This window comes from Papio anubis, chromosome 8 (genome assembly GCF_008728515.1).
Source record: "Papio anubis isolate 15944 chromosome 8, Panubis1.0, whole genome shotgun sequence".
Lineage (NCBI taxonomy): Eukaryota > Metazoa > Chordata > Mammalia > Primates > Cercopithecidae > Papio > Papio anubis.
The window spans coordinates 94,865,201-94,883,768 of record NC_044983.1 but is presented as its reverse complement, the minus strand read 5'-3'; the positions used below and the strand labels follow the sequence as shown (position 1 = coordinate 94,883,768).

The 18,568-nt window shown below is 36.5% G+C and overlaps 1 protein-coding gene across 1 annotated transcript in view; it reads right to left on the bottom strand.

The window, feature by feature from the left end:
• VPS13B (vacuolar protein sorting 13 homolog B) overlaps positions 1–18,568 on the bottom strand; it is an 876,795-nt gene that overhangs the window by 393,524 nt on the left and 464,703 nt on the right. The window contains exons 26-27 of the mRNA XM_031669315.1: positions 2,405–2,576; positions 1,419–1,533 (exon numbers count right to left, since the gene is read on the bottom strand). Coding sequence (XP_031525175.1) covers positions 1,419–1,533; positions 2,405–2,576 — 287 coding nt within the window. The remainder of the gene's footprint in view (positions 1–1,418; positions 1,534–2,404; positions 2,577–18,568) is intronic.

Below are 18,568 nucleotides of genomic sequence, written 5' to 3'. Positions count from 1 at the left end.
TATAAAGGAGTTCCTGAGGCTGGGTAATTTATAAAGGAAAGAGGTTTATTTGGCTCATGGTTTTGCAGGCTGTACAAGCATGGCACTATCATCTAGTGGCTTCTGGTGAGGCCTCAGGAAGCTTTTACTCATGGAAGAAGGCAAAGCAGAACAGGTGTGTCACATGGTAAGAGAGTGAGCAAGAGAAAGCGGGGAGGCGCTATGCTCTTTTTAAACAACCAGCTCTTGCATGAACTAAGAAATCGAGAGCTTCACTTGTTACCGTGGGGAGGCACCAAGTCATACATGAGAGATCCTCCCCTATGACCCAAATATCTCCCACCAGACCCAAGCTCTGACACTGGGGATCACATTTCTACATGAGATTTGGAAGGGACATATATCCAAACTGTATCAGATAGTGCTGCTTCTGAAGGTTCTAGGCAAACTAAATTGAAACACCTTCTGTAATAGATTCGCCACTGTCGACAACATTAAGAACATTCGTGATTCATGGGAGGAGGTAAAAATATCAACATTAACAGACGTTTGTAAGAAGTTGATTCCAGCCCTCATTGGTGACTTTGAGGGTTTCAAGACCTCAGTGGAGGAAGTAATGGTAGATGTGGTGAAAACAACGTGAGAACTAGAAATAGGAGTGGAGTCTAAAGATGGGGCTGAATTGCTACCATCTCATGATGAAACTTGAATGGATGAGGAGTTGCTTCTTATGAATAAGCAAAGAAAGTGGTTTCTGGAGATGGAAACTACTCCTGGGGAAGATGCTGGGAACATTGTTGAAATGACAACAAACGATTCAGAATATTCCATAATCTCATTTTTTACAGCAGCAGCAAAGTTTGAGAGGACTGACTCTAATTTTGAAAGAAATTCTGTTGTGGGTAAAATGCCACTAAACAGCATTGCATGCTACAGAGAAATTCTTCATAAAGAAAGATTCAATTCATATAAACTACATTATTGACTTATTTTAAGAAATTGCCACAGCTACCCTAACCTTCAGCAACCACCACCCGATCAGTCAGCAGCCATCAACATCAAGACAAGACCCTCCATTAGCAACAAGATGATGACTCATTGAGTGCTCAGATGATCATTAGCACATTTTAGCAATAAAGTATTTTTAAATTAAGGTATGTACATTTTAAAATACATAATGCTATTATACACTTCACAGACTACAGTGTAGTGTACACACACACCTTTATATACACTGAGAAACCAAACAATTTGTGTCACTTGCTTTATTGAAATATTCACTTTATTGGAGTAGTCTGGAACCAAACTCCCAAAATGTCCAAGGTATGCCTGTATAATATTTATTTTAATAGCTAGCCAAATTAAAATAGAAAAACTCTTATAGCAACTTTGTTCAAAGAAAAATACAGATTTTCTTATATTCATTATTCATTATTTACCTGCTTCTATAGTGATCAATATTGAAACTCTCTATTTTACATTTCACTTTGGTATATACATCCTGGACATCTATGGAAGCACTGAGATCTTCTAGTTCACAGACCATACAAACCTCTGCAATAAGAAACAAACAGTAATATCAATACAGTCTTCACAATTAATATTAAAACTTTCCATTTTACATTTCACGTTGACATATGCATGCTGGATATGTACAGAGGCACTGAGATCACAAAAGCTTCTAGAATAATAAGCAAATCAGCACAGGTCTTTCGATTAAGATAAGACATTTATTTCAAGAAAGGGGAAAGCCCAGTTAATGTCGGGAGTGTTATATTTGATACCAGTCAAGGATTTTCCCAATAATTTTAGTGACAATAGTATAATGTATCAATATGACCACTGAGGAAAATTCCTTATGGTCTTTTAGATGAATTTTAATACAAACAGGACAAAATTTATGTATTACAAAGTCAAGGAAAATATATACACATAAACCTTTAATGTTAATAAGATTCAACATTTCAGCACTGCAACTAGAAACTCCTTGAATTAGGTTTAATAATACTTATTTAATTATAAATGACAATAAATTATGTTTAATATGTCTTCCAAAATAGCGTTTAATATTTGCCCTTTTCAGTAAAGAAGAAAAGCAATCCAGGTTGGGCACGGTGGCTCACGCCTGTAATCCCAGCATTTTGGGAGGTCGAGGTGGGCGGATCACCTGAGTTCAGGAGTTCAAGACCAGACTGACAAACATGGAGAAACCTCTGTCTCTACTGAAAATACAAAATTAGCTTGGCGTGGTGGCGCATGCCTGTAATCTCAGCTACTCGGGAGGTTGAGGCAGGAGAATCGCTTGAACCCGGGAGGCAGAGGTTGCAGTGAGCCAAGGTCATGCCACTGAACTTCAGCCTGGGCAACAAGAGCAAAACTCCGTCTCAAAAAAAAAAGGAAAAGAAGAAGAAAAGCAATCCTGTACCTGTGCCTTTATTTTCAGGATCTGGAGCAAAGAGCTTTACAGTAACTTTGGGAAGCACCCACTGCATCCATAAACTAACACGTCCACTGGTTCCGCCAATATTACTTGTAGTTTGTTCCAAGGTGACAGAATCTGAGAATGGTGAGTCCTCACCTGCTTGTATAGAATCTCCCTGGGATGAGGAGAAAAAAAAAAAATCTTATTTTGTAACATAAACAAAAAAAATTCAAATTATAAATTAAAATCAGCAATTATTATTTGTAACTTTTTCACATCTTATATGCAAATGATAATCACATAAACGTTAATACTAATACATAATGCTTATATGTAAACATATATTCTCAAATGGTTTTTGTTAGAAAGCACATGCATGTTTCCAGCTTCCTCTAAAAATAGGTAAGATCTAGAAAAGGTTAAGATTAAACCATTGAGTATGTTCCTACAGAGTAGAGTCTGCAAGCTACAGTTAAGGGGCTAATCTGTCTGTATTGGGGAATAAAGTTTTACTAGATCACAGCCACCTCCATTCATGTATTGACTGCATATGATTTCTTTTCAGCAGAGTTGAGTAGTTGCTATAGAGAAGCTATGATCTACAAAGTCAAAGGTATTTACTAACTGGCCCTTTACAGAAAAATATTTGTCTACCCCTTCTATAGAGTATTTATAATGGAACCTAGAATAACTATAGAAAAGTGATTATCAGTTTAAGAAACAGCAAAATATTAATCGTGCCTTGCATGTTAATTAAGGAGACATTAAAAATTAGTAGATTTGACAATATAATTTTTAAAATGTTTTATATGGTTAAATGTTTCTTAGCGGAATACAGCATAAGCTTATCTGATTCAACAAATACATACTGAACTCTGAATATGTATAAGGTCCTAAATTCAGTGCTAACGAACTTGCTGTCAAAGGCTTGTTGGTTTGTTTTTGGTCTTTTAAGCAGCTTTTAGTAGGCCAGAATAAAATAAACCCTTTTATTTAAAGTTGAACTGGAGTTGAATAGCTTCAGTCTCAAATGCGGAAGAGATGCTGCAATCATTGACATGTTGAGTTCTTTCAGGATTAGCTATGAATATGGGGTTCCTAAAATCCCAAACTTTGCTGTCCATTTAAAACTTGCAAACAAAACTTGCAAGTTTAAACCCATATACTCTGAAAACTGATCAAACACAATATAACATTCTTATTTGTTTAAAAGATGTATATGTATTTACATATCAGTTATAGATACTTCGTTAAGCTTAGTCTGTCAGGCAGTATGGTGTACTGGGTTAAGGAATTCAGATGCCAGTCATGTGATTTTAGGCAAGTAGTTTAACTTTTCAGAGTCTGTTTACTTCTCTGTAAAATGGTTATTATAATGATATTTATCTCTTACAGTTAAGATTAAATAGCAATATGAACGTGAATGAAGTATATACACATAGAAATATTTCATAAATTATAGGTATAATTATCATTATCAAGTTGAACTGATGCTTAAGAAATTGTTCACTCACATTCTCACAGAATTTGGTCCCTCTATTGCCTTTCTCATTTTCTCATCTTTCTAACTTCAGACACGTTTTCTTTTGCTGTATATCCTCAACCTCCAATAGTTTATTGCTGCTTTGAATGTCTCAAACAAAAATGTTAATTTCCTATGCTAACGAGTCATGACCAGTAGTCAACTGTCAAAACAAAACACCCCTTAAAATTTAAACAAAGACAATATAATATGATCAGTATTCCATTTTCTATAGACAGGTTGTCAGAGCAGAAGCTACTAATCTCTAAACACTTAAAAGCAGGAATGATCATTAAAATCCTATACAAAACAAACCAAAGCCCCGGCTCTCATTATCACAGACATGCCATCTAGACCAAGGTATATTCAGTTCCTACATGAGGCTTTTACTTTAACTTCATTGTTTTATAACATCTTTCAGTCAGAAGAAAATTCAATTTCCCTGCAACCTCAGAAGGAGGCCAAATGGGGAAGATTTTCACAGCATGACAGGCTGTGTTTATTGCAAGAACACTTAGGCACCAAGCATAGCAAAGTAACAGTGTTCTGGGATTTACTACTAGAGAAAATTATAGAGTTAAACCTGAAGACAGTATAGTTACTCTTTGTCCCAAATACATCAAACAAAGCAAATAGCTCACTGTTTGTGGGGTTTTCATATAAATGCTTTTACAAAATAAGTAGTTCTAAATCTGCTACAACAGAAATTCCTACAACTTGAGAAGCTATAAAAAAATCAGGTTTTTGGTTAGCTGTCTAATGTAACACAACATCTAATAAAAAGCACAAACTAATTCCAGATAAGAATGCTTATTAAATAAAAGGCAAGATAATATAGCCTTTCTTGATGGATAGGTTTTTAGAGTAGAAGTATGCTTAAATTAAATCCTCCCTCCAACAGACAGAAGAACATCATATTCCAAGAATGGAGAACTGAGAGAAAACAGCCTCTCAAATCAATAAGACTTCAATTTTTAACACTACTTGGTATACTTGCTAAGAAAACTGGCTGCAAAATTAGTAAGCACTCCTCAGTAAAAGCTTTGCTCTACTTCTTCACGCAGTTTCAATTTTCATTTTGGATTTACAACATTTTGTTTGGTATTGTTAAACATGTTTGTGCATTAATTTTCTGCTCTGTTTCCAAATCTGTTGTGAAAATCAGGCCAGAAATGGAGATGCTGAACTATTTTCCCATACGTCCTTAGGCCAAGTTCTAAAATAAACAGTTCAATTCTTTGACCATTTTGTTGCAAATTGACCAAATACTAAGTTTATTTTCCTAGGTGAATTTATCTTTGTTCATTTGGAAGAGCAAACACTTTATAGCCCTTCATCCTTGGCCTGCTTCAGAGCTTAAGGATGACCATAGTTTTGGCCCCATTGCTACTTTCTCTTATCAAAATAACTCCTGCGTTCTTGTTCAATCACAAAACTTCCCAAAGGGCTAAACACTTCGACCACTGGTTGTACTTAAGTCAACAGTAACAAGTGGCCTGCTTTGGTCTCAACTACCTGTGCTCCCACTATTTCAATGCAAGAGTGGGAAAAAATTAAGTGTTTTAAGCTCAGTACTTAATCTTCAAACTCATATTTCCCACTTTACCATGACTCAGACTGAAACACAGGAAGCTGGAGCTATATGTGCACAAAAGTACAGTGCTGCCTATCAACATGTCAGCATGAAAAGAAGTATGTAATCATAAAGTATAAATCATCTAAGGATCATATAAACAAATACTTCCATTTAATACAAACAATTGTTAGAATGTGTTTTCTTAAACTAGATTCATTTACAGTAAGTTCTCTATATTCAATAGTTTTGACCCAACTAAGCAAGAAAAACAATGTTTTAATAGTAAAATGTTGAAAAATCTTAATGATTGTTTCTGAGTGCAAATTGTAATTTAAAAAAATCAAACCTGCAATTTCAAAGTGTTCCGCAGATACATAATTAACATAAATAACGCAAGAAATGTAAGGTAATCTCAGATTATAAGCTTATAATTACATAATAAAACTATCTGAGTTTTAAAAAATCAAGTAGCCAATAATTTAAAGAAATTTTTGATATGAATATTTTGAAATAGCAAAGGCTTTATACACAAAATATTTTGTTGAATGGTATGTGATGGCTAAACAATAACCTTCATTTTCCTAACTTGCTTTGATATCTTAATTTTTTCCACAGCTATTCAAATAAGATGATAGTCTAAATGTCATGATTTCTACATTTTGAATAAAAGTTTCTCTCTAAATGTTAAGGATAAAACCATTCAAAGAAAAATATGAAATGACCTAAGTGTTTTCAGGAGTTTTAAAACAATTACAAGAAATTTTAAAAATAGCAATTGAGTAAATTCAAACTTAATATCCTATCTAAACGGTTGTTTGAATAATAATTTGAGGTAGATTACTGCATAGGTTAATTGCACTTGAATAACTGAAAAACTGATAAGAGTTTTGCTACTACAGCAAACTCTCTCAACAACTCTGAAGTTGATGCCAAACAACCTTAGTCCAGTATTCACTTTTCAATTATCAATGTATGTTAAACAGTTACTGGATATTAAAAAAGGAACCACTTCATGCTTAATTTTTTTAACTAGGCTTATAATAACGCAATTTTAATTTTTGAATCAATAAATAATGTTTGTCACATTGTCACACTTTGCCATGACCCTAAGCTTCCCAACACTGAGTAGTTAATATATCAATTTTTATTTAGGTAGAGTTGTAAATAAATATTCTATTATTCACTCAGCATTTTAGATTATTCTGCAGCTTTGAAATTATTTCCTATACTACTGCTGTGATTAAGGAAGACATTACCAAAAACATTTTATATATACAGAAAAAGTTAAAATGAAAAAAACACTAAATAATTTGCCTAAAATCACAACTCAGAGGAATTTAATTTTGTCAACACAATATAATCCTTTAAAATCACATTTACTGAAACTACTGAAAACCCAGAGATCCAAAATATGATTTTATGTAGTTATAACAGTTTCCCAAAGACATATAGGTTATGAAAGTATCCTGTAAGGGAAGATGTGTGTGTGTGCTTGTGTACGTATGTATGTGTTTGCTTTGTTTACTTGTCATGAGGAGGAATCATCAAAATGTTAGTGCTTTTAATGGCAGTTTTTATTGTTGTGCTGTTCTGTAAACAAAATAGCATAAAAATTTTAATGAGTATAATTATTTCCTATACTACTTCCTTAATCACAGCAGTAGTACAGGAAATAATTTCAAAGCTATAGAATAATCTAAATATATAATGTTCCACTTTCTAGACCACTTACCTGAATAAAAATTTGACAACTTCATCTAACTGAAGTATAGTTCAGTATGTTCTTCATAAAATATAAAGTTTTATTTATCTTTAGAACCGATGCAACAGTGAGTGTGGCAGAAACAGGTGGCTGTATTCCCAAATTTTGCTCTCCCTTCTATAATACAAAGTTGTCTCTGAGTAACGGTAATCCAACTACGGGCTAAATTTCCCAGCCCACCTTGGAATTATGTTTATATACACATCCATACCCCATCACTAATATGATAAATTCCTCAAAGGATAAAGGATTATGTCTTAATAACTTAGATTTAAAGAGAAGACTGAATATTAATAAGCTAAGAATAAAATTTAAGAAATTCAAAAAACAACAGAATAAACTCAGTAAAAAAGCTATATCTGTCTCAGCCTAAGCAGGGGAACAAAGTTAGCCCGGGTAATTTTTAAAAACAACTCTAAAGTGCATGTAGGTTTAAGGGCTTGATTTCATACTGCCTAAATATTTCAAAAAACTTCTAGCTGTAAGATTAACAGTATAGGGGGTCCCAGGTTAGTGGTAGTGAAGTCCCTTAGAGAAGCAAACACATAAAATGTCTTTGTGGGGGACAGGCCATCAACCACCATGTAAGGGCTTCATAGAAGAAGTTCCATTGATGAAAAACACCCAACACTAAATTACACAGTGCCTAAGAAAACAATCTAGCAGGGGCAAGATTTAAGAAAACAACAAGTGGTCAGATTCAACTCTAAAGAAGTTCAGATACCAGATCTGATAAAAAATAAAAGAAAATAATTATGTTTGAAATGATTAAGGACAAAAAACAAACTGAAAACACAAACTCATATTGTATATATAGTTTTACATATTTACATAAACATATGTGTAGTGACTTAATGAACATATGCATCTCTATGCTATGTACCACAATAAATGTGATTTAATCATAATGTGAGCTAGTATTCCAAAATTATTCAACATCTACACTCTGAAGAAGAGTATGTTTAGAACCTACTTTGAACCATGCTTAAAATAAATTGGGGTTATCCTTTAATAAAAAGATAATGAGTGATGAATGGTGATGGAAAGTTTATATCTCATATCCAGTATGGCACTGAAACAATATAATCACTATTTGACATCTTTACTTCTGAGTCAGTGGAAGTCTCCCAGTCTGAATCATTTTACTTGTAATCTATAGTGTTTGACTTAACAAATATTTCAGATAGAAAAAAAAAAAAACAGTACAAAAAGTACAACTAAGATGGAAAAAGTAAAAGCAATACAGGGCCAGTTTGTCAATATGTCTTTGGCTATTTGTGTAGAGTTTAATTACAGCCAAAAGAATGTTAGAGGTTTCCCTTGACAATAAAGAAAATTATAAAAAGAGATAATTATGGTTAACTTTAAAATATTGCCTCATATTTTCAAAATAAATTGGAAAATTTATTCAAAAACTACTAAGGTCCTCACCAGAGAAATTAGGAAACAAAATGAAATAAAAGGCAACCAAATTGGAAAAGAAAAAGCAAAATTATGTCTTTTAGCACATGACATGATTTTATATGTATAAAACTGAAGATTCCAAGAAAAATTTTAGAACTAATCAATGAATTCCGCAAAGTTGTGGGATACAACACCAACATACACAAATCAGTTGTGTTTCTATGCATTAAAAACAAACAATAAAGAAAGAAAATGAACAGAATAATTCCATTTACAATAGCATCTAAAATTATAAAATGCTTAAAAATAAACATAACTGAGGAAGTAAAAGACATAATGAAGACTATGAAATATTTTTAAAAGAAATTAAGATAACACAAGTAAATGGAAAGACATTCAGGGTTCATACATTGGAATCTTAATATTAAGATGGTGAGTTATTGTTTAATGGATACAGAGTTTCAGTTGGGGAAGATGAAAAAATACTGGAGACTGTTGTGAAGGTTGTACAACAATATGAATGTATTTAACACCACAGAATTGTATACTTAAAATGGTAAAAATAGTACATTTTATGTTGCGTATATTTTACAACAACAAAAAATGTAAGCCAAAAAAGTTAATAGTAATATAAAATCACGATCATACAGTAACAAAAAAACATTATATGTGTTTAGCATCTATATGTTCATTAGTTTTACTTGACATAAATTGGGCCACTGGAGTGGGATAGAAATATTTATCTTATCATTAAGTATTATTTTATCAAAACATAGTATAAAATTTAATTTTGAGGAACAAGGCTGTATTAGTGTTGGAGATGGAAAAAGGATCAAGATACTTCTCTATGTTCTCTTTAAAATTATTAAATTAGGGTCCTTTGTCCATATGGTCCTTACCATTTCATTCTCTCTCTTTTTCTTTTTCTTTTCCTTTCTTTTCTTTTTATTCTTTATTTTTTGAGACAGAGTCTTGCTCTGTCACCCAGGCTGCAGTGCAGTAGCACGATCTCAGCTCACTGCAACCTCCGCCTCCCAGGTTCAAGCAATTCTCCTGTCGTGGCCTCCCAAGTTGGGATTACAGGCATGCGCCACCCAGCTAAGTTTTGTATTTGGAGTAGAGACGGGAGTGTCACCATGTTGGCCAGGCTGATCTCAAACTCCTGATCTCAGCTGATCTGCCTGCCTCAGCCTCCCAAAGCGCTCAGATGACATGTGTAAGCCACGACACCCAACCTATTCTCTGTCTCTTCAAATAATTTTCTAAATGACATCTAAATTAAGACTTTCAAATTTAGATCAGATATGTGTTATAGCCAAGTACGTTTTCAATTACGATTACTTTTTCAACATGGAAATACATAGTGATTAGAATTTTCTTTTTTTTTTTTTTTTTGAGACGGAGTCTGGCTCTGTCGCCCAGGCTGGAGTGCAGTGGCCGGATCTCAGCTCACTGCAAGCTCCGCCTCCCGGGTTTACGCCATTCTCCTGCCTCAGCCTCCCGAGTAGCTGGGATTACAGGTGCCCGCCACCTCGCCCGGCTAGTTTTTTGTATTTTTTTTAGCAGAGATGGGGTTTCACTCTGTTAGCCAGGATGGTCTCGATCTCCTGACCTCGTGATCCGCCCATCTCGGCCTCCCAAAGTGCTGGGATTACAGGCTTGAGCCACCGTGCCCGGCCTAGTGATTAGAATTTTCACGTGAAAACAGTTTTCTAGAGAGTATGACAAGAGGAAACACTTGCTCACTCATTTATGAAGATAGTACAATCTTCTAATCTAATAGCGAAAGATGACAAGGCTATAAGAAAAAATATAGAATTCAACAGAATTATATACTTAAAATGGTAAAAATGGTCAGTATCACTCATGACTATAGATACCAAAATCCTAAACAATTAGCAACCTCAATCTAGCAATATATAAAAAGAAAAATATATCACAGCCAAGTTGGGATTTTTCTAGAACTGCGTGGTCAGTTGAACATTTGAAAATCAATTGATATAATTAGTCACATTAACAGAATAAAGGAGATAAATTAAGTATATAATAATGTTGAAGGCACTTCCAAGACAACCAAATAGGAACAGCTCTAGTTTACAGCTCCCAGTGAGACTGACACAGAAGACGGGTGATTTCTGCATTTCCAACTGAGGTACCTAGTTCTTCTCACTGGGACTGGTTGGAGAGTGGGTGCAGCCCACGGAGGGTGAGCCAAAGCAGGGTGGGGCGTCTCCTCACCTGGGAAGCACAAGGGATCAGGAGATTTCCCTTTTCTAGCCAAAGGAAGCAATGACAGACTGTACCTGGAGGAAGGGTACACGCTCGTCTAAATACTACGCTTCTCCCACAGTCTTAGCAATTGGCAGACCAGGGGATTTCACCCCGTGCCTGGCTCCCCAGGTCCCACTCCCAGGGAGCCTTGCTCACTGCTAGCGCAGCAGTCTGAGATTGACCTGCAAGGCAGGACCCTGGTGGGGAGAGGGGTGTCCGCCACTGCTGAGGCTTCAGAAAGTAAACAAAGTGGCTCAGAAGCTCGAACTGGGCAGAACCCACTGCAACTCAGCAAGGCCTACTGCCTCTCTAGACTCCACCTCTGTGGGCAGGGCACACCTGAATAAAATACAGTAGACAACTTCTGCAGGCTTAAACGTCCCTATCTGACAGCTCTAAAGAGAGCAGTGGTTCTCTCAGCATGTCACTCAAGCTCTGAGAAGGGATAGACTGCCTCTTTAAGTGGGTCCCTGATGCCCGTGTAGCCTGACTGACAGACACCTCCCAGTAGGGGCCAACTGACACCTCATATAGGCAGGTGCCCCTCTGGGACGAAGCTTCCAGAGGAAGAATCAGGCAGCAATAATTGCTGTTCTGCAATATTTGCTGTTCTGCAATATTTGCTGTTGATACCCAGGCAAACAGGGTCTGGAGTAGAACTCCAGTAAACTCCAACAGATCTGCAGCTGAGGAGCCTGACTGTTAGAAGGAAAACTAACAAACAGAAAGGAATAGCATCAATGTCAACAAAAAGGACATCCACACCAAAACCCCATCTGTAGGTCACCAACATCAAAGACCAAAGGTAGATAAAACCGCAAAGATGGGGAGAAACCAGAGCAGAAAAGCTGAAAATTCCAAAAACCAGAGCACCTCTTCTTCTCCAAGGATTGCAGCTCCTTGCCAGCAATGGAACAAAACTGGATGGAGAACGACTTTGACGACTTGACAGAAGTAAGCTTCAGAAGGCTGGTAATAACAAGCTTCTCTGAGCAAAAGGAGCATGTTGGAACCCATTGCAAGGAAGCTGAAAACCTTGAAAAAAGGTTAGACGAATGGCTAACTGAAATAAACAGTGTAGACAAGACCTTAAATGACCTGATGGAGCTGAAAACCATGGCACAAGAACTACATGACACATGCACAAGCTTCAATAGTTGATTCAATCAAGTGGAAGAAAGGATATCAGTGACTGAAGATCAAGTTAATGAAATGAAGTAAGAAGACAAGATAAGAGAAAAAGCAGTGAAAAGAAACAAACAAAGCCTCCAAGAAATATAGGACTATGTGAAAAGACCAAATCTACGTTTGATTGGTGAACCTGAAAGTAACAGGGAAAATGGAACCGAGTTAGAAAAAACTCTTCAGCATATTATCCAGGAGAACTTCCCCAACATAGCAAAGCAGGCCAACATTCAAATTCAGGAAATACAGAGACCACTACAAAGATACTCCTAGAGAAGAGCAACCCCAAGACACATAACTGTCAGATTCACCAAGGTTGAAATGAATGAAAAAATGTTAAGGGCAGTCAGAGAGAAAGGTCGGGTTACGCACAAAGGGAAGCCCATCAGACTAACAGTGGATCCCTCTGCTGAAACCCTACAAGCCAGAAGACAGTGGGAGCCAATATTCAACATTCTTAAAGAAAACAATTTACAACCCAGAATTTTATATACAGCCAAAATAAGCTTCATAAGTGAAGGAAAAATAAAATCTTTTACAAACAAGCAAACACTGAGAGATTTTGCCACCACCAGGCCTGCCTTACAAGAGCTCCTGAAGGAAGCACTAAACATGGAAAGGAACAACCAGTACCAGCCACTGCAAAAACATGCCAAATTGTAAAAAGCATGGATGCTATGAAGAAACTGCATCAATTCACGGGCAAATTAATCAGGCAACATCATAATGACAGGATCAAATTCACACACAACAATACGAACCTTAAATGTAAATGGGCTAAATGCTCCAATTAAAAGACACAGACTAGCAACTGGATAAAGAGCCAAGACCCATCAGCGTGCTGTATTCAGGAGACCCATCTTGCATGCAGAGACACACATAGGCTCAAAATAAAGAGATAGAGGAAGATCTACCAAGCAAATGGAAAGCAAAAAAACCAGGGGTTGCAATCCTAGTCTCTGATAAAACAGACTTTAAACCAACAAAGATCAAAAGAGACAAAGAAGGCCATTACATAATGGTAAAGGGATCAATTCAACAAGAAGAGCTAACTATCCTGAATATATATACACCCAATAAAGGTGTACCCAGATTCATAAAGCAAATCCTAGAGACCTACAAAGAGACTTAGACTCCCACACAATAGTAATAGGGGACTTTAACCCCCACTGTCAATATTAGACAGATCAATGAGACAGAAGGTTAACAAGAAGATCCAGGACTTGAACTCAGCTCTTCACCAAGCAGACCTAATAGACATCTACAGAACTCTCCACCCCAAATCAACAGAATATACATTCTTCTCAGCACCACATCAAACTTATTCCAAAATTTACCACATAATTGGGAGTAAAACACACCTTAGCAAATGTAAAAGAACAGAAATCACAACAAACTGTCTCTCAGACCACAGTGCAATCAAATTAGAACTCAGGACTAAGAGACTTCCCAAAAACAGCACAACTACATGGAAACTGAACAACTTGCTCCTGAATGACTACTTTATATAACGAAATGAAGGCAGAAATAAAGATGTTCTTTGAAACCAAAGAGAACAAAGACACAACATACCAGAATCTCTGGGACACATTTAAAGCAGTGGGTAGAGGGAAATTTATAGCACTAAATGCCCACAAGAGAAAGCAGCGATGATCTAAAATTGACACCCTAACAACAAAGTTAAAAGAACTAGAGAAGCAAGAGCAAACACATTCAAAACCTAGCAGAAGACATGAAATAACTAAGATCAGAGCAGAACTGAAGGAGACAGAGATACAAAAAACCCTTCAAAAAAATCAATGAATCCAGGAGTTGGTTTTTTGAAAAGATCAACAAAATAGATAGACTGCTAGCAAGAATAATAAAGAAGAAAAGAGAGAAGAATCAAATAGACGCAATTAAAAAGGATAAAGGGGATATCACCACCGACCCCACAGAAATACAAACTACCATCAGAGAATACTATAAACACCTCTACGCAAATAAACTGGAAAACCTAGAAGAAATGGATAATTTCCTGGACACTTACACTCTCCCAAGACTAAACCAGGAAGAAGTTGAATCCCTGAATAGGCCAATAGTAGGCTCTGAAATTGAGGCAATAATTAATAGCCTACCAACCAAAAAAAGTCCAGGACCAGATGGATTCACAGCTGAATTCTACCAGAGGTATAAGGAGGAGTTGGTACCATTCCTTCTGAAACTATTCCAATGAATAGAAAAAGAGGGAATCCTCCCTAACTCATTTTATGAGGCCAACATCATCCTGATACCAAAGCCTGGCAGAGACACAACAAAAAAAGAGAATTTTAGACCAATATCCCTGATGAACATCGATGCAAAAATCCTCAATAAAATACTGGCAAACCGGATTCAACAATACATCAAAAAGCTTATCCACCATGATCAAGTGGGCTTCATCCCTGGGATGCAAGGCTGGTTCAACATTCGCAAATCAATAAACATAATCCAGCATATAAACAGAACCAAAGACAAGAACCACATGATTATCTCAATAGATGCAGAAAAGGCTTTTGACAAAATTCAACAGCCCTTCATGCTAAAAACGCTCAATCAATTCGGTATTGATGGAACGTACCTCAAAATCATAAGAGCTATTTATGACAAACCCACAGCCAATATCATACTGAATGGGCAAAAACTGGAAAAATTCCCTTTGAAAACTGGCACAAGACAGGGATGCCCTCTCTCACCACTCCTATTCAACATAGTGTTGGAAGTTCTGGCTAGGGCAATTAGGCAAGAGAAAGAAATCAGGGGTATTCAGTTAGGAAAAGAAGAAGTCAAATTGTCCCTGTTTGCAGATGACATGATTGTCTATTTAGAAAACCCCATTGTCTCAGTCCAAAATCTCCTTAAGCTGATAAGCAACTTCAGCAAAGTCTCAGGATACAAAATTAATGTGCAAAAATCACAAGCATTCTTATACACCAATAACAGACAAACACAGAGCCAAATCATGAATGAACTTCCATTCACAATTGCTTCAAAGAGAATAAAATACCTAGGAATCCAACTTACAAGGGATGTAAAGGACCTCTTCAAGGAGAACTACAAACCACTGCTCAGTGAAATAAAAGAGGACACAAACAAATGGAAGAACATACCATGCTCATGGATAGGAAGACTCAATATCGTGAAAATGGCCATACTGCCCAAGGTAATTTATAGATTCAATGCCATCCCCATCAAGCTACCAATGAGTTTCTTCACAGAATTGGAAAAAACTGCTTTAAAGTTCATATGGAACCAAAAAAGAGCCCGCATCTCCAAGACAATCCTAAGGCAAAAGAACAAAGCTGGAGGCATCACGCTACCTGACTTCAAACTATACTACAAGGCTACAGTAACCAAAACAGCATGGTACTGGTACCAAAACAGAGATATAGACCAATGGAACAGAACAGAGTCCTCAGAAATAATACCACACATCTACAGCCATCTGATCTTTGACAAACCTGAGAGAAACAAGAAATGGGGAAAGGATTCCCTATTTAATAAATGGTGCTGGGAAAATTGGCTAGCCATAAGTAGAAAGCTGAAACTGGATCCTTTCCTTACTCCTTATACGAAAATTAATTCAAGATGGATTAGAGACTTAAATGTTAGACCTAATACCATAAAAATCCTAGAGGAAAACCTAGGTAGTACCATTCAGGACATAGGCATGGGCAAAGACTTCATGTCTAAAACACCAAAAGCAACGGCAGCAAAAGCCAAAATTGACACATGGGATCTAATTAAACTAAAGAGCTTCTGCACAGCAAAAGAAACTACCATCAGAGTGAACAGGCAACCTACAGAATGGGAGAAATTTTTTGCAATCTACTCATCTGACAAAGGGCTAATATCCAGAACCTACAAAGAACTCAAACAAATTTACAAGAAAAAAACAAACAACCCCATCAAAAAGTGGGCAAAGGATATGAATAGACATTTCTCAAAAGAAGACATTCATACAGCCAACAGACATATGAAAAAATGCTCATCATCACTGGCCATCAGAGAAATGCAAATCAAAACCACAATGAGATACCATCTCACACCAGTTAGAATGGTGATCATTAAAAAGTCAGGAAACAACAGGTGCTGGAGAGGATGTGGAGAAATAGGAACACTTTTACACTGTTGGTGGGATTGTAAACTAGTTCAACCATTATGGAAAACAGTATGGCGATTCCTCAAGGATCTAGAACTAGATGTACCATATGACCCAGCCATCCCATTACTGGGGATATACCCAAAGGATTATAAATTATGCTGCTATAAAGACACATGCACACGTATGTTTATTGCAGCACTATTCACAATAGCAAAGACTTGGAATCAACCCAAATGTCCATCAGTGACAGATTGGATTAAGAAAATGTGGCACATATACACCATGGAATACTATGCAGCCATAAAAAAGGATGAGTTTGCGTCCTTTGTAGGGACATGGATGCAGCTGGAAACCATCATTCTTAGCAAACTATCACAAGAACAGAAAACCAAACACCGCATGTTCTCACTCATAGGTGGGAACTGAACAATGAGATCACTTGGACTCGGGAAGGGGAACATCACACACCGGGGCCTATCATGGGGAGGGGGGAGGGGGAAGGGATTGCATTGGGAGTTATACCTGATGTAAATGACGAGTTGATGGGTGCAGCAGACTAACATGGCACAAGTATACATATGTAACAAACCTGCATGTTATGCACATGTGCCCTACAACTTAAAGTATAATAATAATAAATAAATTAAAAAAAATATATATGTGAAAACGTAAAAAAAAAAAAAAAAAAAAATCAATGAATCCAGGAGTTGGTTTTTTGAAAAGATCAACAAAATAGATAGACTGCTAGCAAGAATAATAAAGAAGAAAAGAGAGAAGAATCAAATAGATGCAATAAAAAATGATAAAGGAGCTATCATCACCGATCCCAGAGAAATACAAACTACATTAAAGAATACCATAAACACCTCTATGCAAATAAACTAGAAAATCTAGAAGGAATGGATAAATTCCTGGACATATACACCACCCCAAGACTAAACCAGGATGAAGTTGAATCTCTGAGTAGACCAGTAACAGGCTCTGAAACTGAGGCAATAACTAATAGCCTACCAACCAAAAAAAGTCCAGGGCCAGAGAGATTCACAGCTGAATTCTACCAGAGGTACAAAGAGGAGCTGGTACCATCCCTTCTGAAACTATTCCAATCAATAGAGAAAGAGAGAATCCTCCCTAACTCATTTTATGAGGTGAACATCATCCTGATACCAAAGCCTGGCAGAGACACACACAAAAAAGAGAATTTTAGACCAATATCCCAGATGAACATGGATGCAAAAATCCTCAATAAAATACTGGCAAGCCGAATCCAGCAGCACATCAAAAGCTTATCCACCATGATTAAGTGGGCTTCATCCCTGGGATGCAAGGCTGGTTCAACATATGCAAATCAATAAACGTGTTCCATCACATAAACAGAACCAATGACAAAAACCACATGATTATCTCAGTAGATGCAGAAAAGACCTTTGACAAAATTCAACAGTGTTTCATGCTAAAAACACTCAATAAACTAGGTATTGATGGAAGCTAACTCAAAATAAAAGCTATTTATGAGAAAACCACAGACAATATCATATCGAATAGCCAAAAACTGGAAGCATTCCCTTTTAAAACCAGCACAAGACAAGGATGTCCTCTCTCAACACTCCTATTCAATATAGTGTTGGAAGTTCTGGCCAGGGCAATCAGGCAAGAGAAAAAATATAAAGCGTATTCAATTAGGAAAAGAGGAAGTCAAAGTGTCCCTGTTTGCAGATGACATGATTGTCTATTTAGAAAACCCCATCATCTCAGCCCAAAATCTCCTTAAGCTGATGAGCAACTTCAGCAAAGTCTCAGGACACAAAATCAATGTGCAAAAATCATCATTATTCTTATACACCAATAACAGACAGAAAGCCAAATCATGAGTGAACTCCCATTCACAATTGCTTCAAAGAGAATAAAATACCTAGGAATCCAACTTACAAGGGATGTGAAGGACCTCTTCAAGAAGAACTATAAACCACTGCTCAACAAAATAAAAGAAGACACAAACAAATGGAAAAATGTTCCATATTCATGGACAGGAAGAATCAATATTGTGAAAATGGCCATACTGCCCAAAGTAATTTATAGATTCAATGCCATCCCCATCAAGCTACCAATTATTTTCTTCACAGAATTGGAAAAAACTACTTTAAAGTTCACATGGAACCAAAAAAGACCCCACAGAGCCAAGACAATCATATGCAGAAAAAAGAAAAAAAAAAAAAGGAGGTGGCATCACACTACCTGACTTCAAACTATACTACAAGTCTACAGCAACCAAAACAGCACGGTACTGGTATCAAAACAGAGATATAGACCAATGGAACAGAACA